A 23,299-nucleotide genomic window follows, 5' to 3' on the forward strand; every position below is an offset into this window, starting at 1 on the left:
CATGTTTCCGCTGGGCGGGGAATCTATTCCGGCGCCATCTTAGTGTTTGTTACTCATCATTTACTATACAGATCTAGACGAGACGGGGACAAGGCGTCCGGTGGGGCAGTGTATACAAAAGTGATATACCTCTTCGCTGGTCGTAGGTATATCCCTTTTGTATAGCCTGCTTACACCGGATACACCCTCCTGAGCTGCCCGGTAAGTAGCCCTTGATCCCTTTTATACCTGCTTAGTATGTGTTGGTGGGGTAATGTCTCCAGGGCAGGGCATAGATCATGCTTCCTATTTATACGGTAAATGGAGGTTATAGGGGCTCTGTATACCAATAGAGCGTTAATATTTTGGTACAGTGCGGGGTTGGAAAGCTGCTGTATGTGCCCCGTGTGACGCCCATGTACTCCCTCCCAGTAACTTCATGTTGTGTCACTTGTCTACCACCCAGGCAGCGTCTGGTGCCTGCTAGTAATTAGGATTGTCACTCGCTTTCCCACCCTCTGTCATACTCCAAACTCCCTGTATTAAATTGTATGTTCCCATACAAACGTTGTGTGTATTGTCTTTGATAACCTCAAATATTACAGACATTTTGTGATCTCTGGCCAAGTTCCACACATCCATTTGATACAAAATGACTGATTTGTGGCACATAAATGTCCCTGCCTTTGGCAAATAATGACCCTGTATGGCCACTAATATGACTCCCTCTGTACTCCATATAGTGAGTCACCAGGTTGGTTTTCCCTGAAATTCAGACTCTAACATTTAGCTCATATTCTATTTCTTGTCATACTTCAGTTCTGTGCTGTTATGCCTTGTACTAGATTAGACCTTGATGTACATAATGTAAGTTATAAGGAACTAATCAGACAAACCACATTTTCTTACCCATCACATGAATGTTAGTGTCATATAAGCAGTTTGTGCTCACATGCATGTATACTATAGGTACAGGGGCTTTATGTTCTGTCGGACTAACTCTTAACCCTGCAGTGGTAGAGCTAATGGAGTGTTTCCTCTGATGGGATCTCTGTGAATGTAAATCGGGTGTATAAACATGGCTTCCCATGTGATACGAGCGTACTGGCCGTTGCACTCGCTGACAGTGTGGAGATAGTCGGTCATGGTGTCATGTAAATGATCATATGCTTTGAATAGAAATTGATTAGATTTTAGACCCATTGAAGAGAATTCAATTAGAGGCGAAAAGTCTGAACATTTTCGCCTGTCCGACTTTTCGCCTCATTCGCCTGTTTCTGAGGCGGAATCATTCCATGCGCGTCCCCGCTTTTCGCCTTATTCAATTGCAAAACAGGCGAAAAATGAAATAGGCGAAAAGTTTTGATAGATTTGGGGTAATCAGTCTGTACCCCTGAAAAAGATACACACACTAACATAGGGAATCAATGTAGATGTGTACTAATAGCCCTAATAAAGCTATTTTGGTTGTGTAAATTGTTTGCTATTAGCGTCTTTGTGAAAGTGGTGAAGAATGGCATTAAGCAGTATTTTTTGTGAAAATAAGTAGACCAGTCAAATTTGAGGTAATTGAAAATGGGTGCTAGCATATTTTTATGTCTCTAAAGTGAACTTTTTTAAAATGTGAAAAATCCACCTGCTGCATGCACCTGCAATCACAAAAACACCTGACCCACCCTTGCAGCCCCCCCAGAAGCCTATTTCACTAGTTTTTATGCTTGTCCCCCCACTTTTTACATTTTCACCCCAAAAATGACATGTCCTTTTTTTTTGGGGGTGTTAGGTTTTTGTTATTTTTGCAGATTTGTCTTTTGGGGGGTTGTCCCAAGGGTTCTGAGTCATTTCCCCACATTTCCAACCCAAAATAAAGATTTTGCACTTCTTTTCACCTGCGTCCTGGAATTGAATTAAACGAAAAGCTTTTCGCTAAAAAAAAATTGAATATGGCCCATTAGGGTAGATGTATGAAGCCCAGAAACGGTATCAGCGCACGTTAAGTGTGCTGATACCGTTTCTCCCCGATGTATGATCGGGGGTCTGGGCGGTAAATGACAGGGGCGCTGTGCGCCCCTTTCATTATTGGCGCTGCTATCTACAAGATAGCAGCGCCGACAGCCTGGGCTATGTACGAACGGTCAGATCGTCTGACCGTTCGGCCGGCTGCAGCTGTCGTTATCGACAGCTACAGCCTGGCACTAGCCTATACCCACAGCAGGGACAGCGCTGTGGCGGCTACCGGCTCCAGGGCTGCACGTGGGGATCTCGCGATACTTGCGAGATCCCGCGCATGCTCAGTGGAGCCGGCCGGGCCTGACACACATCGCATCAGCACTAGCGCCGGAGGGGGGAGTTAACGCTCCCCCTCTCCGGCCGGTGAGATGTTCACACATCTCACCGGTAGTGCTTCCTGCTTCGCCTCGGTAAAGAGGCGAAGCAGGAAGCGTTATAGCGACACTTAACGTGCCACTATAATACATCTACCCCATTGTGCGCTCCTGGCACTGTAACCATATGAGCCCAGTTATGTGAAAACTACTAGTCTGAGCAGAATAGAAAGTGATTTTACGTATTGTCCCTGCTAGTGAAATTTCTACATCATCTAGTTTTAGTATTCATCTGACTGTTTTTCATTTCTAGGGGATTTTTTGTGTTTTGAGAACATTGAAAAGACTTATATTTGAGATGATGCCCTGCATATTTCATGCAAATACAGATAAATCCTGCAAGCAATGCATCCCACCAAAGTGAGTAGTAAGCTGAGGTTTTTGCGATCTGCACATTTGATTTTATTACTAATTATGGATATGGGCATATGTACGAAAAGTTATGGAAGTGTTGCAATTGTTTCATTGTATCGAAGAGGGCATAATTTTTACATAATGATCCCTGTTATGTACTAAATGTAACTAGCAGGAACAGCTAACTGCTGTCCCTGTGAGTTACATCTCCGGCATATCGGAGGAGTCTTTCACATTTGTAAAAGACTCCTGAGAATCTGACACTGCGCTCAGTGTCCGATTCGGGACCCAGACAGAGGCTGCAAGAGGGAACCCACAATGCCCCGATAGGCACAAAGCAGTTTACGCCATCTAAGGATGGCATAAACCAAAGGGACCAAACCCTGAAATTCTTTTCTTTGATATTAATGGGGACTGTGGTCTGCAGCCGTAGTTAACCTTTTACAGGAGATTTCTGAGAAGTCTCCTGCATTAGACAACTGTTACATAGCCGGGATACATAAAATTATACAGAAACGGTAGTTTCTACACAATTTAATGAAAATTCAGCTTGATAAATAAGACCCTAAGTTACCATATAATACTGTTTTTGTATTTGGAAAAAAATAAGTACAGGGTGTTTCACTCGCTATTGGCCCCAAAGTTTTTCTTATAACTTTTAAAGTAATTGACACGTATAGTAATTTAAAAATATAAATATATTCAATAAATTGTCTTTGGTGACTCAGTTTTCCAGTATGTCTGGACAATAAATATGCGTTGTTCAGCTGTGTACCGGTTCATATCTGCACGTAACACACAGACATGATGAATGTGGACGCCACAGTACACACCACTGTCAGAAGCAGGAATACCTACTGACTAGCAGTGGCAGCTTCGGAGGTGAGGCTGCAGCACAGTCAAAAATGTAAATAGGGGAACTACACCAATTGCCATCCTCAGTGTGGCTCCCCTATTTGAATTTTGGACTGCAGTGCTGACTAGGTGGTGAACAGCTGGACTTCACTTTGCTCATATGTGAACAGATGGCCTGGATGCTAATGGCGAACACTTGCCATGACTTCCTCATGTTTCTCATAGACCACAGTATGGCTGTCAAATTTCACTAAATGTCAATTAAGTTAAAAGTTACAAGTGAAACACCCTATATAACAAGCTTTGTTTTTTTTTACTAGTAAAAACAATGGCTTTCATAGACGTTCTGGAGATACTTTGGAGCAGCAAGAAGCCTTACAAAATGGTACAATTGTTCATTTATCTAAGTCTTCCATAGCAGAGCGTGAATGTAATCTAGCCCACCAATGTCGCTTAGAGGGCGAAGAGCTAATCCAAAAACTGGAAAAGAAACGTAAGTCCTCTAACTCCCTATGGTAACTGGTCAGATAGTGAGCATGTATTTGTAGGAATTATAGTAAGCAGTCATTTCTGATTTGTGGGTGAATGGAAAAATAATATTGGCTGACATCAATAGAAGTGTAAATCTGAACTAAAACCATATCTAGTACCAGACTAATAAAAGCAAATGTTGTTTGGTTGATCTAGTTTTAGTACAGATCTAAACCTTCCAGCAACAGCAGTAAACAATCATTTATGTTTAACTTGCTCATGTCGTGTGTGTGTGTGTGATGGAGTCTGTATGGTGTATATTCAGTTCTTAACGTCAGTATGTGCCATCACCACAATATCATACTGTGCACATTACTGTTTATTACAGTGGCCAATCATTGTTCATTTTCCTGAGCACCACTATGGTATTGTGGAAGAATGTATTTTATGTTTTGGAGGCACTCCATGCACCTCGCTGTGTATTAAATTGTTGTGACATTATTTAGGACAGTGGTTTCTGTGCCCCTTCATAGTTTGACCATGGCATTTAGTTTGTGAGGGGTGGGGAGAATGGAGGGTAAACATAGTGATTCTATGATGCCATCACAAGGAATTCCCTGGTGTCCCAATAGCAGTGTTAGGGAAAGTTCAAATTAGGTCTTCCCTGCTACTAAGGGAGGTATACAATTGGCAGCGCTAAAGTAGTGCTGCTAATTGATGGCGGTGGGGCTATCCTATTAGTCCCGAAATGACACCCGACATCTGCACTTATCATGGATATTTTTCGGGATTTGATGAGTTACGATAAGTGCCGTTTTTTTTTTTCAACCTAAAACAGGCGAAAACACATAGCGTCCGCGATAAGCTTGCAGACCTATGTGTTTTCGTGAGATATATCCTATTATTTTGTTTGAAATAATGGGGTAGAGTGGAATTAAATAAACAAAGGGGGATAATCGGCAAAAATCCCCATTTTACACCGATCGCAGGGATCAATTAGCGCCTGAACAATGTTCGGGGCTAATTGGATACTGCCTTAAAACTTGAATCCAGTGTTGGCTGGATCTTCATAGCAGCTTGCATATAGTGGGCCCAATAGATTTCGTGTTCAATGCAGATCCTCACTCTTTGGATTCCCTGAAGTAAGTTTTTTTTTTTTTTTTTTTTTTTTTTTTACTTGTTTATTTTTTTAGGTAAATACTGAACTTTTAAAAGAAAAGAGAATTCCTCCACATCATACATAGGGCGGTATATTCTAGTAGTCGCGGTAACTTGCAGCACGGAAAAAAAATAGATTTTATCGTGATAAGCCCGATGGTCATTATCTGGCTATCCAATTATAGCCCTTTTTTCATGTGATAAATACCTCTATTCACATGAAAATGCATAGGGTTTGCAAAAATCTGTAGACCTATGTTTTCGGTACCGCGATCAGGGACAAAATGGTTACTTATTGGGGATTTGCTTTTGCCTGCCCGAAGCAGGCGAAACCAAATCCCTGATAAGCGCCGGCATCTGCAATAATAGGATAATCTTGATCGAGTCAATTAGCGCTAAATTACCGCGGCTAATAGGATATTGCCTTTAGACTGTCATGTTGTGTGTGTGACACTTGCACAATCTTGTGACGGTCACAAACAATGATTGTCACCTCAAACAGTCCCAAATGATGCCGGCACCCCTATATGTCTTCCTAGTCCTGGCTCCACCCTTTTGGCTCTTAAAGTAAGAATTTGCCCACAAATACAGCGTACCCATGTACTATGGTGGTATACCACAAAGAAGGGGGATGGACATAGAACTAGATAAGACACCTTAGATCTTGAGCCCTATGACTGTCAAATTTTATAAACTAACCCTGTAGCTGAGAGACTAGACAGGTGCATTTAAGACTGAATATCTGTGATGTAGTTGCGTTTAAACTATGGGAGGAATCTTGGAAGAGCGTGGTTTTTTTTTTTCATATTTTGGCTAATGTTCTCCCCCATATATTTATTACACATAATAGTTGTTTATTGTAATGTACTACCAAAAGAAGCTGATTCTTCTCTGGAAAATACTCTATAGAATGAACTTGTTTTGGAGGCCCTTGTGTAGAATTCAGTTGTGACCTATCGGCAGCCCAAGGTTTACCTGAAATACTCTGCTTTTCACCAAGCTTAATGCTGAAAATTACTTACAGCAGTCTCTTTAAACTGAAAAAGTACATATTGGCCCCCATCCGACTGATTTCTTAAGGAAGTAGCAGTGCATTGCAGCACTGGAAGGATGATCACAAGATATCTGATGTGACTACTGATACTGTAATGCTTTTGCATTGGAGGCTTTATCCAGAGATATCTCAGCCCTGTTGACTTGAGTACAGCATATAGGGGCAAATCAGTTCGGAGCAGTGTGGTGGCCCATCTTGACTGTAGCATTACCTCTTTTACTTTACATCGTCATTAGGGTGTGCAGTAAAATGAGCGATGCTGGACTACCATAAATAATGGCGATGTGCACAGCTGCACATTTTGACCCAACATTGCTCCGGATTTATAATGCCCCTTAGAAACCAACATTAAGGAACAGAGGGAGACAAATATTGTGAAAGGTTTTTATATCCAGCTTACCTGAGAGAACACCAGGAAGATGTAGAAAACGGCAAGTACAATATTTGGCACAAAGGTGTCCCTGAGGCCATAATGGATTTGCATAACTACCTTTTAAAGATTTATTCTGCATTTACCTGACCTCCTCCCTGACTGCTGGAAGTTGGACTGTGCTCACAGAACACTAAATGCAGAGGTTTATCACCATATAATGTTTATCCTGCTCCAAAGAAGTGATAATGACAGCAGTCTAGCCCAGCGGCTACTGTCTCTACTACACTAAAACCTTGAATACATTTCTATCAATTGTGATATTCATAAACTGTGTCAAGTACAATGAGGAGATACTGTAAAGTGGTAAGGATGAAGTTATGGAAAAAATAACAATAATGTAGACTCTCTAGAGTGCGGTATCATTAACGTCTAACTTTTTATTAAACCACCATGACGGACTTTGGGACAAGTTTCGAGTATTTTACTCAGGGTCAACGAACCAAGTCCAGAGCTTCAGAACCAACCACGCTAGACCCTCCAACAGGCGTCCAGTGAAGGGATCACAACACTACTCCGTTCTCCACGGCAACAATGAGCTAAGTATCACCTTTTCATAATTGGAAGACCTTTGGGTTTATAGTCATGTTTCACATTGGCAAAATACAAGGTCTATTCCACTATTTTGTTTCTATTCAAACCTATCACCCTCCACATTATCGCAGAGAAAGCAAGTTAAACTTGATTCAAAATTCTGTGGTCACATCACATCAGATTAAATATTGCTGGGTGTTTGGTTTATTAAATGCAATGGTTTAAACATAACCAAAAGTGTGAAATCCTTCAAGATTTAAAGCTACTTCCTATCACTAGAAGCACAGTGTGGGAAACAGACCTATAGAAGCAAGTGCCTTGTACTTGCCAAGACGAGAGAGACAGAAAAAACAAAAGAAACTCATACAGTAGCCTGAATCTGCTTCAATAACTGAATTGGGTGAGTCTCCCATTAGATAACCTAGATTTGTTACAAGACCTTAAGCTATATAAAATTCAATAGCTGATTCCAATTCCCTTTAATGGGAATTGGATTTATAAATATTCATAAAACGCCTCTAAACTCGAACAAGACTGCTGCATATTACTGTTTGATCTCACTGGATTTGCTCATGCTCTACTGTACATCAGAAAACAAATGATAAACTTATTACTTTATTCAAAAGGTTTATTTGCAGATGTGCCTAATTATCTTTTTATTTTAAATGGTAATTTCTAACTTTTAAACTATCGCTGGTGTCCTTCCCCTGTACCGCCGAAGTGGTATGGGTACTAAGACTGACTTATTCCTGTACTTTCTCCACTTGTCAAAGGTTTCTTAAACTGTTCACACACTTAAAGCCATATTCAATTAGCTGCGAAAAGCTGTTTTCAGTGATAGTTTCGTGCGTGACGTCATTTTCGCCATGCAGAAAGTTTCCTCCTTATTCAATTCCGGAGACTTTTCGCCGGTGCGGAAACTCAATGCAATGGAACCTGTGAAAAAGTTTCGCCTATGAATGGGTGTAAAAAAAAAAGCGCAGAATTGGGGTTTTGGGGTGCAAACTTCGGAACTCCCTCCAACCCTAGTTATTTTGCTTATCTAGAGAAGACCCCACTAGCTTATGCATTAGCTACACAACTGTCCAATCATCTTTATTCCACTACTTTCATTCCAAAATTCTGATCTCTCCTTATGGCATCTTTACCTAAAGACCACCACAAGAGAACACTATTGTGCGGATTCTACTGGTCTGTTACTAGGAAATTACCCACTCCGCTCTCTTCCAAGCTCCCCCTCATGATGCAGCTTATTGAGCCAAAGCAAGGGAATTAATACCTTATTTATATAGGGTAAGCATACTCTACAATGCTTTACAAATCAGAACCAACACCATAATAAAACAAGTCTGGGTATTATCAAGCAGACTGAGGTAAGAGGGCCCAGCTCAAAAGCTTACAGTTCCCAGCTGAAGTGACCTGATGCTTGTATCACATGACTAGGATGGATATACACGGTCATTCGGGATAACTTCATGCAAACAACTTATCTTTTATTTCATTCTTTACAAATTGAATGGTCCATATTTCTTTATCTTAAACAGTCCCTTTTTAACTGTTCAAATTAGAATACCCTTTAAATTGAATGGATTCTGAAATTCCTAAATCTACTGAGTTTTACAAGTGTTGAAAAGTATATAATCATGTTTCTTGTCCTTCATTGCATGTTTGTCCAGCGGGAGTAGAAGTGCCTCCCATGTTAGAATTAGGCTTGTTGTTTGGAGCTGTGCATAGTAACTTTAACAAATCTATAAGACTGACTGGTTTCATTTTCCCTAATTTTGTAGCCGACGACCTTGACTTGGTCTCAAACTTTGTGCAAAAAAATAAGGAAACCTTGTTCCCATTGACCAAGGGCATGTACCTTCGAATCTGTGATCTGAACGGCACGTTTTACATGGGTCAGAAGTATATGCTTGAAGGATGGCAAGAGCTATACCTCTCTCAGAGTACAAAAATGGAAATCCTTGGCACTCTGGAGGATCCTGGAAGCATGGCCACTACCTTGCAGTGGATCATTCTTGTGGCAGAAAATGGAAATATCTACGCTTATGAAGATGAGGAGCTACATTTAGTTGCCGAAAGTTTACGACAGTTGGTAGAAAATGGCATTCAGCTCACAGGACCTTCATACCCCTTTCCACATGACGTCAGTGATGAGGTAAAGTATATCAGAATGGTTAGTGACTTATACGGTGGTCCCTCTGTCACCAGCTTAAAACAGACCTAAAGATGGTCCAATTTTATGTGTAGAATATACCTTGCTGTAATTCAGTGGATTTTATCAATAGAGCTGTATTGCTATATTTTAAAATCCTTCACTGAATTGCAAATATGATTGGTTTCCAGCCTAATCCTATAGCACAGTGGTCGGGGAACAGGGGTAAATTACCCCACATGGGGTAAAAATGAAATTCCTGGGGGTAATGGACAGACAGCCGGGCATGCATATGAATCATTCTATAATATAGAATGATTCATATGCATGCCCGGCTGTGCAGCAGGGAGGCTCTAAGCCGGACGGCCGCTGAGATGTTATTACCAGCTGGTGCCCGGCTCCTTCCCTGCAGTGCCGCGTTAGCTGGAGACTGGACTTCTGAACTCCAGCTTCTGGCTCTCTCCATGCGTATTATGGGAGAGATGTCATGACGTCTCTCCCATAGTTCCGAGGAGCAGCCGGGCGGCAGATGCAGGGGATTAAGGTAAATGGTTTTTGGGTTTTTTTTGTACAAGCGGCACTACAGGGGCATTATATGGGGGCACTACTAAAGGGGCATTATATGGGGGCACTACTACAGGGGCATTATATGGGGGCACTACTACAGGGGCATTATATGGGGGCACTACTGCAGGGGCATAACTATAGGGGCACTACAATAGATTTCCATCCTTTCAAATCAAGGGGGTAACATCGGCGTATCTAAATATATTTTGGGGCAAAAGGTAAAGTTCCCTGACCCCTGCAGTATAGCAGGTCCTAACCACCTAGTTACAAACTACTAATATTCTCTGAACCTAGTCTAGGGAAGTCCTGAAACATTTTTATCAGACACCCAAAAAAAAACATATTTAAAATAACACGTACACAAACACTGCTAAACAACATGTATGAAATTAAGGGGTATATTTTCAATGTTGTTGGCCTTCAAAGCTGCTGCTTGTTAACAGTTCTGGCTATAGAATTTAAAAGGGCAATAATATTGAAATCAAAACATGAAGTTGCATTTTATATTACCTTTTTAAATCCTGCATCCAGAACAGCCTACAAGTAGCTGCTCTGAAGTGTATTCTATTATAATTCTCATTGTACAGCACTATGGACACTGGTGCCATGTATATAAAATATATTAATTTATATCCAAGGGCCTATAAAAATCTGCCTCAAAGATAGCAAAATCTGCCTTGAAGACTGTTTGTTTTTAAAGGTTGAGTTTCCATTACATAATTCATCAGATCTGTCTAAAATGCAATCTGTTCTGTCCTTTTAATTGAAGCTCATTTGGGTATTGCATCTACAGCTGAGTACACACTAGAACATAAATTGATGATTTTAGACTAATTGGAACGTCAGATCGTCTAGTGTGAACGCACTATTGCGCGCTCCCGTTCGTCCATCTCATCTTCTGATCTACCTGCAGTGCAGAAAGATCTGAAAATATTGTTATCGATTTTGTGAAAATCGTTTAGTGTGTACTTCCAACCGGACAACATGTTACCGTTATACATTTAATGTTCTAGCGACCAAATGATGCAAGATATACCGTTTGGAGGATTACATAGTGTGTATGCACTATATTGTTTGTTCTGGCGATGAAGGGAAATTGGAACGACCATCTTGTAGTTTGCACATCATCTAGTGTGTGCTCAGCTTACTAGTTCTTGTGAGGTGGGGGGGGTGAACACATATTTAAGTAACATTCTTACCATGTGGAAACTTTTAATTAAATACTATGCTTAATAGGCACAATGTATTTTTACAGGAATCTTTCCAGGAAGATGAAGACATCCAGGCTATCAAGCGGAGAACAAGGAATTTTGTTGATAAACATGCCGATGACTGTGATGCCTTCCTGAATTTGTTTACAGCATAAGTGAAAATCCCTCACTCAAAGTTGAAAATGATTTGTCTCTTAGAGGGGAATTCAGTTCAATGCGGTGATGAATAGCCGCAGGAGGGAGCTCCCACAGCTATTCAGTTCACCTCGCTGTTTTTGCGGGCTAATGTATTTCTTCTCGCACCCTTAAGATGCGAGGAGAAATCTGATAAGTGACAGGCGTGCAGCTGTTTTCCTGCTTAACACAGCGCTAACAGCCGCGTGGCTGGCACTTGAGTCAGAGAATGCCGGTTCTCGTGCGTAAATACCCAGAACCGGCATTCTCTGACTTAACCAATTCCCGACCAGGCAAACAACGCGGTGTATTGAATAGCTTCGGGAGCTCCCGCCTGTGGCTATTCATCATCGCATTGAATTGAATTCCTTAACATCCACCCCCCTTCAGGGGGGTAATTGTAATGTTTTCGCCTGGAGAGGCGAGCAGAAATGTTATGTGGCTAAACCTGGTCTAATTGGGAGTGATACTTAATTGGTGCCAGCCTGTCTGTCTGTCAGTCACAGCCAACCAGCCTGTCTGTCTGTCAGTCACAGCCAACCAGCCTGTCTGTCTGTCAGTCACAGCCAACCAGCCTGTCTGTCTGTCAGTCACAGCCAACCAGCCTGTCTGTCTGTCAGTCACAGCCAACCAGCCTGTCTGTCTGTCAGTCACAGCCAACCAGCCTGTCTGTCTGTCAGTCACAGCCAACCAGCCTGTCTGTCTGTCAGTCACAGCCAACCAGCCTGTCTGTCTGTCAGTCACAGCCAACCAGCCTGTCTGTCTGTCAGTCACAGCCAACCAGCCTGTCTGTCTGTCAGTCACAGCCAACCAGCCTGTCTGTCTGTCAGTCACAGCCAACCAGCCTGTCTGTCTGTCAGTCACAGCCAACCAGCCTGTCTGTCTGTCAGTCACAGCCAACCAGCCTGTCTGTCTGTCAGTCACAGCCAACCAGCCTGTCTGTCTGTCAGTCACAGCCAACCAGCCTGTCTGTCTGTCAGTCACAGCCAACCAGCCTGTCTGTCTGTCAGTCACAGCCAACCAGCCTGTCTGTCTGTCAGTCACAGCCAACCAGCCTGTCTGTCTGTCAGTCACAGCCAACCAGCCTGTCTGTCTGTCAGTCACAGCCAACCAGCCTGTCTGTCTGTCAGTCACAGCCAACCAGCCTGTCTGTCTGTCAGTCACAGCCAACCAGCCTGTCTGTCTGTCAGTCACAGCCAACCAGCCTGTCTGTCTGTCAGTCACAGCCAACCAGCCTGTCTGTCTGTCAGTCACAGCCAGCCAGCCTGTCTGTCTGTCTGTCAGTCACAGCCAGCCAGCCTGTCTGTCTGTCTGTCAGTCACAGCCAGCCAGCCTGTCTGTCTGTCTGTCTGTCACAGCCAGCCAGCCTGTCTGTCTGTCTGTCTGTCTGTCACAGCCAGCCTGCCTGCCTGCCTGTCTGTCTGTCAGTCACAGCCAGCCTGCCTGCCTGTCTGTCACAGCCTGCCTGCCTGTCTGGCTGTCACAGCCTGCCTGCCTGTCTTTAATGGGCGCCCATTAATTGCTGCGATTTAAAAAATTAATTTCAATCGCCCCCTCAAAGTTTCTAGGTTCTGTAGGTGTGTCAGCCGTCCGTTACCTGAAACGGAGGCGTGTCGCCGCCATTTGGGGGGCAGGTTACCCCGTCAGCTGATGGAGATTTCCTGGCCTCTTCCTTGCAACGGCCGGCTGCGTGACCCCATGGGTCACCTTAGCCGGTCGATGGTACGCAGAGTGTCCGAAGACACGTTGGATACGTAATGCACCAAGAGGCGTGATGCCTCCTGCTGCATTAGCATATCAGCGCAGACAGAATAGCTAAGCTGAAGCTGAATCAGGCCCTTAGGCCACTATTTTTGTCATGGAAAAAAAAGGGCTGTATTTGTGAGAAAGCACACCTGGTCCATGAAACACAATCCCCCGCTAAGTGCCAGCTTTCCGGGGTAATAGGATAGCCCAAGGGGGATCCAATAGCGCACGAAAAATGTTTGCGCTACTTGGATACTGCCCATAAAGCTTAATTTACTGGAATACAGGGAATACTCCACCCAGCCATTTTTTTGGCATGCTGTGATTCATTGTACAGTCCAAGCCAAAAGCTGCAGAGGTTTGTGAGCAAATGGACCAATAAGCTGCAGTAACGGGGGAGGTTGCTGCGGCAACCAAGGGGCCAGGCGGCTGGGCTGAGCCCAGCGGCTGCTAGAACATTAGCTTCCAGCAGCTACTGATGAATTTCTCTGACATGGCTTCATTAGATGCGACCATGTTCACAGAGAGAGCCAGACAAGTGGTTAAATTCACTGGTAATTATTATGCTTGGGCATACACTATACAGATATCTGTCCAATCTGGCTGGTTGAATTGAAAATCTGGTAATGTATGTGATCAAATGATTGACCATATGCTCATGAACACTGGAAAACACAAAAATGGTTGTTCAGACAAATTAGTTAAATCAAACATTATTTAACCAATTTGAACAATCATTTTTGTTCATTTTCATGTGTTTGGGTCCATATGGTCGAATCACATTTGCTCCCATACATTACCAGGTTTTCATTCCAACCAGCCAGATTGGACAAATATCGACAGATAATTGTATAGTGTATACCCAGCATTAGAAATCATAGGTGTGTGTGCTGACAGCATATACAATTGTTGCAAAAAAACCCAACAATATAACACTTTGATAGGTCTCCAATTTTGAGAGTTAATAGATTCAGTGTAACGGACTAGTGTTGGGGTAGCCAACCCTGGTCCTCGAGAACTACCAACAGTGCATGTTTTCCAGGTCTCCTCACAGAATCGCAAGTGAAATAATTAGCTACACCTGTGGATCTTTTCAAATGTGTTAGTGAGTAATAACACCTGTGCACCTGCTGTGTGACCTGTTGGTAACTCTCGAGGACTGAGGTTGGCTACCGCAGGACTAGTGGATTCATGTCCCTACACCACACATGGGGCCTGATCCAGAGGTGGATGCCCACTTGCAGCGGCACTAATCTATCTCTGTGCACATTTAGACATTCCATTGGTCGCTTTATCAAAGCTTGTACCAGCTGTATGGTGGGTGCAATTTCTCAGTCTGAACATGGTGTCCTCTTCAGAGCTATAGCGTCGCTGTTAGTGACACGCTTACCACTCCCCTATTACCTCCCACAAACACTCACTGAAATCCATGGGACTGTGTCCAAATTTGTTCTGCTTCTTCCAGGGGTTAACCGTCGGGACACATGCGCAGACTTAACACATTCACCAACTGTGTGCGACATTGACACCCTCTGAATCTCTGTGCAGGAAAAGGAGCACAGTTTCTCTGAATGCTATGTGCAGAGTCCACTGTATTGTGCCTTACATCATTGATAAATGCAAGATGCACTTTAATCATTAACATTTTATTTTTCCTATAATTTCTGAGGGTTTATTTTTGTCCTACAAACAAAACCAACATGTAAAACCTACTTCTGTCCAGTCCCTCTGACTGCCTGATTTACATTCTTTACCAAAATGCAGACTGATGCTGAAATAATAAGCAATGTATAAAAGTACAAAGTCATGAAGCCAATAAACTAGTCAATGGTGGGTGGAAAATCGCTGTATTTAAAACTTGTGGAAGTCCCTTTTTCAATATCAATGGACTTGAACAGATGTATATAAAGTGTGCGTTGAAGAGAGTGCAAGTTTAACCTCATCATGATTTCTGTATAAATGACAGATTTTTTTTTTTAGTGTACAGGAAATTTTTAAATCCTTAATTATGAAAATTAGATAATCCTGACGTGTCATGTTTTGCTTTTATACATATTATGTTTGTAATAAATATGATGGAAGTCTGTAAGTGGAGTGATTAGTGACTAAAATGAATATGTGCACAAAGTGGAGTGTGTATAAAATATATATAATTTTATTGTTATTTTTAATGTTACAGTACTCCATTGTACAACATTTGTATCTCTTGAAATTCAATATATGCTCATCAGAAGTGTATATATCAATGTACAAACTTTTATTCTTTGCACTATTTTCTCTGATAATACAAATATTTTGACATTGTTTTTTTGTGTGTGTTTTACATGTAGTTCTAGCTGATAAAAAATGAATCGCTCCAATCAGGAGCCCAACTAGCCATGGCTATCTGTTCTTCCCATTGTCCATGGAGCACGTGCCTTTCCGGTCTCTATTTGGAGGAATGGATCTCTATCGGCACCACATCACACCCCCAACAATGATAGATTGGGCAGTGCTGTTGCACAGATCAGTGAATATGATCTACATCGTTGAATCATTTTATTCAATCACTTGTGGGTCTCCTGAACCTGGCCATGTTCTAATTTGGTGGTATATTTACGAAAACCTCTTTTAAAAAAAAAAAAAAAAAGGAAATGTCTTGGTGTTGCCCATAGAAACTTATTAGAATCTAGTTATATGTATTTATAATGTACTAGATAAATTATTTCAATCTGATTGGTTGCTATAGACAACTCCACTTTTGTGGGAATTTATTTTTACCCTTATATGTGTGAAGGAATCCCAGATGCCACAACATTAGACAACCTCACAAATGGGTTGTTGAGTAGACTTTCTAGTAAAGTACAAATGGCCTAGAAATAGACTATTCAATCAAGTTCCATTATTTCAAAGTACATAGCTACTCAGTGGTAAGGTAACAAGGAGAATGCTAGGAACATAAACAATGCAGACATACCATTCTATTTGCATCCACATAGACAAAGAGGATACGAATGCTGAAGCATGCCCTGAAAATGCAAGCAACGCTCCTTTACCCCATTTCCCTTCTTTCAAACTGATTGGGACATTAATAATACTAGTGGATGTTCCAGTTATATGTGAATGTTATTTTTTTTCTGTTTATTGAAAAGTTTTATGGGTACAAAAGAAAAAAAAAAAAAAAAGTGCACAGAATAAAATATGGTCATTGTAACAGTGCTTTTCAAACCAGGGAAGAACAAAATAGAATCATACAATGATCATAGATAATAAAAGCATATAGGTGAATAACAAAATTGTCCTAGAAACTAAAGCTGGCCACACACTAGACCAACTAACATCCAACCAGCCAACTTGTTGATTGGTTGGACTGAAAATCTGGTAACATATGGGACTAAATGATGATCAGCAATTTGCTCTTAAATGCTAGAAAACAGATGAAAATTGTCGTCAGACAAGTTTGTTAAATGTTTGATCTAAACAGTTTGTTCAAACAACAGCTTTTGTCCATTTTCTGGCGTTTGGGAGCAAATTGCTGATTGTCATTTGCTTTCATACCTTACCAGATTTTCATTCCAACCAATCAACTAGTTGGCTAGTTGGACAGATAATCTGTAGATGTGTGGCCATCTGAAGGCTGGGTAAACACTAGACAATGTGTACCCAGCCCAATATCTGTAGTGGGGTTGCCGGCATCGGCAAGTGCATACACACTTAACGATGTTGGCTGCGACGGTGGAATGCAGCATGGCCCTCGCTAACTACATCCCCCGTCGGCCCGACGGAGGATGTTGCTGATGAGGCGTGGGAGTGCGCGTCAGCGGCATAATGGGTACACACAACGATGTGCCTGATATGTTGCTCCGATCCGCCGGATCGGACGACATCGTGTAGTGTGTACCCAGCATTAGCTAAAGGTGGGAGATCTAGTACTCACACATACGGGGGTCACAGACACACAGTCACTTACCATACACTCTGCTGCAGACGACTGGGTCCCGACAGCCTAAAGGAAAAAGACAGTGCTTTGGAAGGTGAGTAATTACTGACTAAGCTAATTGGAAACTTTCAATTGTTTAATTAGTCATTAGGGGGAGGTGCCGCAGGGGTCTCAGAGCAATTCCAGACCATTTTTACTAAAAATATGGATTTTAGGAAAAAATGGTAGTGCTCTGGGGTTTTGAAAAAAATCAAACCTCTCAGCGCTCAAAAAAATGAAAAAAACCAAATTGAATAACACCTGTGGGGTTATTGATATTCTCACCTAATTGAATACCACCGTAAGAATAATTATAACCATCATGCATGAGAAGTAAGAAAAAAAACAAGAGATATGGTAAGAACTTACCTTTGTTATCTCTGTTTCTACAACGTCCATAGGGTTCACAGGGTGACCTTGGGGTATAGCTGGATCCTCGGGCACCACGGAGTTAAAGCTTTCAGCTGCTCCCGGGATGCACTTGGGTCCAACCTCCCCTATACTCCGCCCCCGAGGCACAGGCACCTCAGTTGGTAAGCAGCCCAGGCTGGAGGAGGAGACGAAACAGAGAGACGGAAGACTGGAACACACAAGAACCATACTCACAGAAATGGGAGACGGAAAACCGGTGACCAGTCACAGAGCCCATATGAAGCCAGGTGCGTCAGGGCGGGTGCCCTGTGGACCCTATGGACTTCGTAGAAACAGAGATAACAAAGGTAAGTTCTTACCATATCTCTTGTTTTCTACTTCAGGGTCCATAGGGGTCCACAGGGTGACCTTGGGGATGTCCCAAAGCAGTCCAACTAAGGGCGGGGACGCTCCTGTGCTGATAGGAGAACCCGGCGCCCAAAGGATGCATCCTGAGAGGCAAAGGTGTCAAACGCATAGTACCTCAAAAAGGTCTGAATGGAAGACCAGGTGGCCGCCTTACAGAGCTGAACAGCAGAGGCGCCACGGCTAGCAGCCCAAGAAGGGCCCACAGACCGAGTGGAATGAGCCTTAACAGAGGCTGGAACAGGTAAACCCTCCTGCATATAAGCCTCAATAATAACAGAATTAAGCCAACGGGCTAGAGTCTGTTGGCAGGCCAACCCCTCTTGTGAAAACCAAAGAGGATAAACAAAGAATCCGACTTCCTCACAGAACTAGTCCGGTCCACATAAACCTGGAGTGCACGGACAACGTCTAAGGAAGCCTCCCCAGCCGAAAGATCAGGCGACTGAAAGGCTGGTACAACAATTTCCTGATTAATGTGGAACCTGGAAACCACCTTAGGCAGGAACTCAGGACGAGTGCGAAGCACCGCTCTGTCCTGATGAAAAATCAGAAAAGGGGGACGACAAGAAAGCGCCCCCAAATCTGAAACCCTCCTGGCAGAAGCAATTGCCAAGAGGAAAACCGTTTTAAAAGTTAGCCACTTGAGCTCCACTGACTCCAAGGGCTCAAAAGGCGGACCCTGTAAGGCCCGAAGAACCACCGCCAAATCCCACGGGGCCCCAGGTGGCACAAAGGGAGGCTGGATTCTCAAAAGTCCCTGGAAAAATGTGTGTACGTCCGGCATAGCAGCGATCCTGCGCTGGAACCACACCGACAGAGCAGACACGTGCACCTTCAGCGAAGAAAGACGTAATCCTAAGTCCAAACCCGACTGAAGGAAAGCCAGAATACGCGAAACCCGGAACACCTGGGGATCATAGTTTCTGGCCTCGCACCACTGAAAGAAAGTGTGCCACACTCGGTGATAGATCCTCGCGGAAGCAGGCTTGCGCGCCCTCAGCATGGTGGTAATAATGGAGCTAGAAAAGCCCCGAGACCTCAGGACGGTTGTCTCAAGAGCCACGCCGTCAAAGATAGTCGACCCAGATCCGGGTGAAGACAGGGCCCCTGAGACAACAGGTCCCGCCGTTGAGGTAGGAGGTACGGAGCGTCGATGGACAGGCTCCGCAGATCGGAGTACCACGTCCTTCTGGGCCACGCTGGGGCCACCAGGATCAGTGTGCCTCCGTCCTGTTTGAACTTGCGCAGGACCCGAGGCAGCAGAGATATCGGAGGGAACAAGTAAGCCAGTTGAAACAGCCATTTCACCGACAGCGCGTCTATCAGACTTGCTCCTGCGTCCCTTGTCCTTGACCCGTACACAGGCAGCTTGTGATTGTGACGGGACGCCATCAGGTCCAGCTATGGCAGCCCCCACTTGTCCACGAGTAGTTGGAATACCTCTGGATGAAGCGACCATTCCCCGGGATGCACGTCGTAACGGCTGAGGAAGTCTGCCTCCCAATTGAGGACTCCTGGGATGAAAACTGCCGAGAGAGCTGGAAGATAGCGCTCCGCCCAAGCCAGGACGCGGGACACCTCCGACATCGCAGCTCGACTGCGAGTCCCTCCCTGGTGATTGATGTACGCCACCGTGGTGGCGTTGTCTGACTGCACCTGAACGGCCCTTCCGTGAAGAGCGGTGCCGGACAACTGCAGGGCTCTGTATACTGCCCGCAGTTCCAGGATGTTGATGGGAAGAAGCGCTTCCTCCGCCGACCAACGACCCTGAACTCCGCCCCCCAACCCCGGAGACTGGCATCTGTCGTGAGCAGAACCCATTCTGGGATCCAAAAGGGGCGCCCTCTAGGAGATGAGCCGTCTGCAGCCACCAGGCTAGGGACAGACGCACCTCCGAGGACAACACCAGCATCTGAGAGCGGATCCTGTGTGGCAATCCGTTCCATTCCGAAAGAATCAGCCCCTGCAGGGGCCTGGAATGGAACTGGGCAAACTCCACCATGTCGAATGCCGACATCATGGACCCCAAAACTCTCATCGCTGAGTGCACCGACACTCTGCCACTGCTCAGACAACTGTGAATCCGCAGCTGTAAGGAGGAGACCTTCTCTGGAGTCAGAAAAATCCGTTGCTGACGAGAGTCCAGCAGGGCCCCCAAATGAACCATCCGCTGTGATGGGATGAGGGAGGACTTCTTCCAGTTGATCAACCAGCCGTGCGCCTGTAGACAAGCGACCGTCAGGTGGAGATTCTGGATCAGTACCTCCGGGGAGCTTGCCAGCAAGAGGAGGTCGTCTAGATACGGTAGCAACCGTATTCCCTGGCTCCGAAGATGAGCCGCCATGACCGCCATCACCTTGGTAAATACCCTTGGTGCCGTGGAGAGACCAAAGGGTAGAGCCCTGAATTGGTAGTGGTTGTGGAGAATAGCAAACCGCAGAAACCGTTGGTGCGATGTTGCTATAGGCACATGGAGGTAGGCGTCCTGGATATCCAGGGAGACCATATAGTCCCCTGGTTCCATCGCCAGAATGATGGAACGCAAAGTTTCCATCCTGAATTTGGGAACCCTGAGAAACCTGTTCAAGGACTTCAAATTGAGGATGGGGCGATGAGAGCCATTGGGTTTCTGCACCAGAAACAGCGTAGAGTAATACCCCATCCCACGTTGAGACTGTGGCACGGGTATAATGACCCCCGCCGTCAGCAAGGCCTCTATGGCTTCCTGAACCTGCAAGGCCTTGGTTTTGTCCTGAGAAGGACTTGTGCAAAAAAACTGGCCAGGCGGCCTGTGCCGAAAAGACAGGGTGTACCCCTGGGAGACCACTTCTCGCACCCAGGCATCCGTGGTGGTATTGTGCCAGCACTGGGCGAATTGAAGAAGTCGGCCTCCCACTCTGGGGTCCCCCAGAGGGAGGCCCGTCCCATCACGCAGAAGGCTTATCTTCTTGCTTGGAAGAAGGGCGCCTAGCACTCCAGGCTTGCTTCTTTGGCTTTGAGGCGGTCTTGGGTGCGGACTGCCTCGGGAAGGACTGACCCTTTGCCTTACCCTGAACCCGAAAGGCCGAGCTCCGGACCTTAGCAGGTGTAGTAGCTGAAGGGAGGAAGGCTGACTTGGATTTTGCCAGGGTATCTACTATTTTGTCCAGGTCCGGACCAAATAGTAATTCTCTATTAAAAGGTAAGGCCTCCAAGGCTTTCTTTGAATCCGCGTCTGCTCTCCAAGACCGCAACCACAAGGATCTACGAGCAGACACTGCTGCCGCCGAAACCCTAGAGGTCAACAGGCTAGCATCCAACGATGCTTCTCCAATGTAGGAGGCGGCATCTCTCATCTGTCCTAACAACGCCCTCTGGACGTCCGGAGCTTCATCCGTAAACGTGTCCTCCAAGGCGTTGGCCCACCCCTCAATGGCCTTGGCCACCCAGGAGATGGCCATGGACGGCCGGGCTACAGCCCCTGAGAGAGAATAAATAGACTTTAGACAAGTCTCCACCTTCCTGTCCGTAGGATCCTTCAGCGAGGATATAGACGGCAATGGCAAAGTAGCACTCCTGATGAGGCGTGTTACATGGGAATCGACTGCAGGCGGAGTTTCCCATTTCTTACAATGTGCTTCCGGGAATGGATAATTGGACGCCAAGCGTTTCTGTGGCAGGAAATGCTTACTGGGTGTCTGCCAGGCCACCACCATGTGATCAGTCAACTGATCAGACAAGGGGAACGCTGCAGAAGTAACCTTAGCTTTTTTTAAACTAGGATACCTCGACTTGGGAGCGGGTGCCTCATCCTCAATCAGAAGAATGGCCCGCACCGCCTTAACCAGAGCCCGCACATTGATGGAAGACTTAGTGTCTACCTCCTGGACTGAGGCATCTGAGGCTGAGTCATCCTGCACCTCACCATCATCCGAGGACCCCTCAGAATCCGAAAGATGCGCAGCCTGCGCCATGACTGAGTGTTTAGACGCCCTGGAGGGCACGTCACTGCGCAACATCGACTGAAAAGCCGAAGATGCTGCCGCCAAATCTTGGACAGTGTGGGAAAGCGCATCCACCCAGGGTGGAGGAGCTGCCACAGGACCCTGTAACGGCACCACAGCCTGCTCTGCCACAGGGGTGGACTGAATATACATTGGCAACCCCGCATAGGGTCCAACAGGCTGAGACCCCGGGGGAGTCTGCAATAATTGTGGGATACCCGGGGAATGGGGGATGGCAGGCAGAGGCAACGCCCTAGTAGGGGCGGCAGTCGGGACCGACAGACGGTCCGCGATGGACACCAGCACCTGGGAAAACATCGCCCATGGTGACATACCAGGGAGCGCCTGGCACCGTCCGCACAGGCCGTCCTGTGACAAATCTTCCCTATCCACTCCTGCAGAACAACGCCTGCAGGAGAACAATACCGGAGCCCCGGAGTGCTCAATCTCCTCCTCAGACATGACTTAGGAAGAAAACGTGCGCACTCACCAGTGTGCTGAACAACAGCCCACAATATGGTACTGTGTAGCACACAACTGTATGTGACGGACCTCACAAATACGTGATTTATATAGGCGAGGTCTGTAGAAACACCCTTTCCCCGCACACCTGTAGGAGAAGGAAAGGGATAGGTATAAGCTGACAGTAAGTAGAAAAAAGACACAGACAGGCAGCACTAGCAAAAGTCACATACCATGCAGGAAGATATACTCACTGCACCTTTCCACTACAATCAACCTCCCAGATTCAGTGTCTGGGAGGGCTATAGTGCTGTGTACACTGTCCTTGTCGGGGGAGAGGTACACAGGGGGACCGGTCCGCGTGCTCCCTGTGAGTATCTGCGCTGCCACAGAGAAAATGGCTGCTGGAGACCTCAGAGGAGGAGTGGCCCGAGTATCTGCAGCTCAGCGACGCCAGACTCTGCGCTGAAAGGCGCGCTGAGCTGAGGGGAGGAGCCGCTAGACAGGGAAGGCTTCCTCCCCTGGCTAGCATATTTAACCCCCGGGTTGCCGGCATCCCGCTTGCCGCATAATTTACCCTGGTGGTCTAGTGGTCTGGCTGGGTATGCCTCCGCTGGAGGGGGGGCCCGCCGCCACCGCTAGCGCCCCCGGTCTGTCCCCTAGACCGGGGGCATGGGACTGCATTTACAAGGAACCCGCGCACCGCCGCTAATAAGCGGTGCGCGGCTTACCTTAATCTCCCCGGCGTCTTCCGGCAGCAGTCCCGCGGGAAGCCAGAGTCCGGCTAGTACAGACTCTGGCTTCCCCCGCTGCGATCCCCAGTTCAGTGCTGGTGTCGCAGCGCCAGCAGGGAGAAGGAGCGGCAGCGTGGGCGTCTGTACAGACAGCCCAGCGCTGCCGCTCTGGAGAAAAAAACTATAGTAATAAAAAATTTAACTAAGTTAAAATAAAAAGCTTTAGGGGGCTGCTCCTGCAGCCCCCCCCCGCAGGGTGACCCGACTCCGGCCGGGCACCATCTTAAACTGAGGTGCCTGTGGCTCG

At 45.6% G+C, this 23,299-nt stretch overlaps 2 protein-coding genes across 2 annotated transcripts in view; one reads left to right on the plus strand and one right to left on the minus strand.

The window, feature by feature from the left end:
• The window catches only part of BTBD17 (BTB domain containing 17), a 160,367-nt gene that overhangs the window by 75,178 nt on the left and 61,890 nt on the right, over nucleotides 1-23,299 (minus strand). The window lies entirely within an intron of this gene.
• On the plus strand, nucleotides 15-15,381 carry LOC148540909 (uncharacterized). The gene is made up of 5 exons (XM_088474614.1): nucleotides 15-201; nucleotides 2,617-2,723; nucleotides 3,893-4,065; nucleotides 9,007-9,380; nucleotides 11,200-15,381. The coding sequence occupies exons 2-5, from the start codon at nucleotides 2,662-2,664 to the stop codon at nucleotides 11,308-11,310; spliced, it is 720 nt and encodes a 239-aa protein (XP_088330740.1). The 5' UTR covers nucleotides 15-201; nucleotides 2,617-2,661; the 3' UTR covers nucleotides 11,311-15,381.

Source organism: Taudactylus pleione, unplaced genomic scaffold, assembly GCF_031769625.1.
Source record: "Taudactylus pleione unplaced genomic scaffold, aTauple2 ptg000016l, whole genome shotgun sequence".
NCBI classification, from domain to species: domain Eukaryota; kingdom Metazoa; phylum Chordata; class Amphibia; order Anura; family Myobatrachidae; genus Taudactylus; species Taudactylus pleione.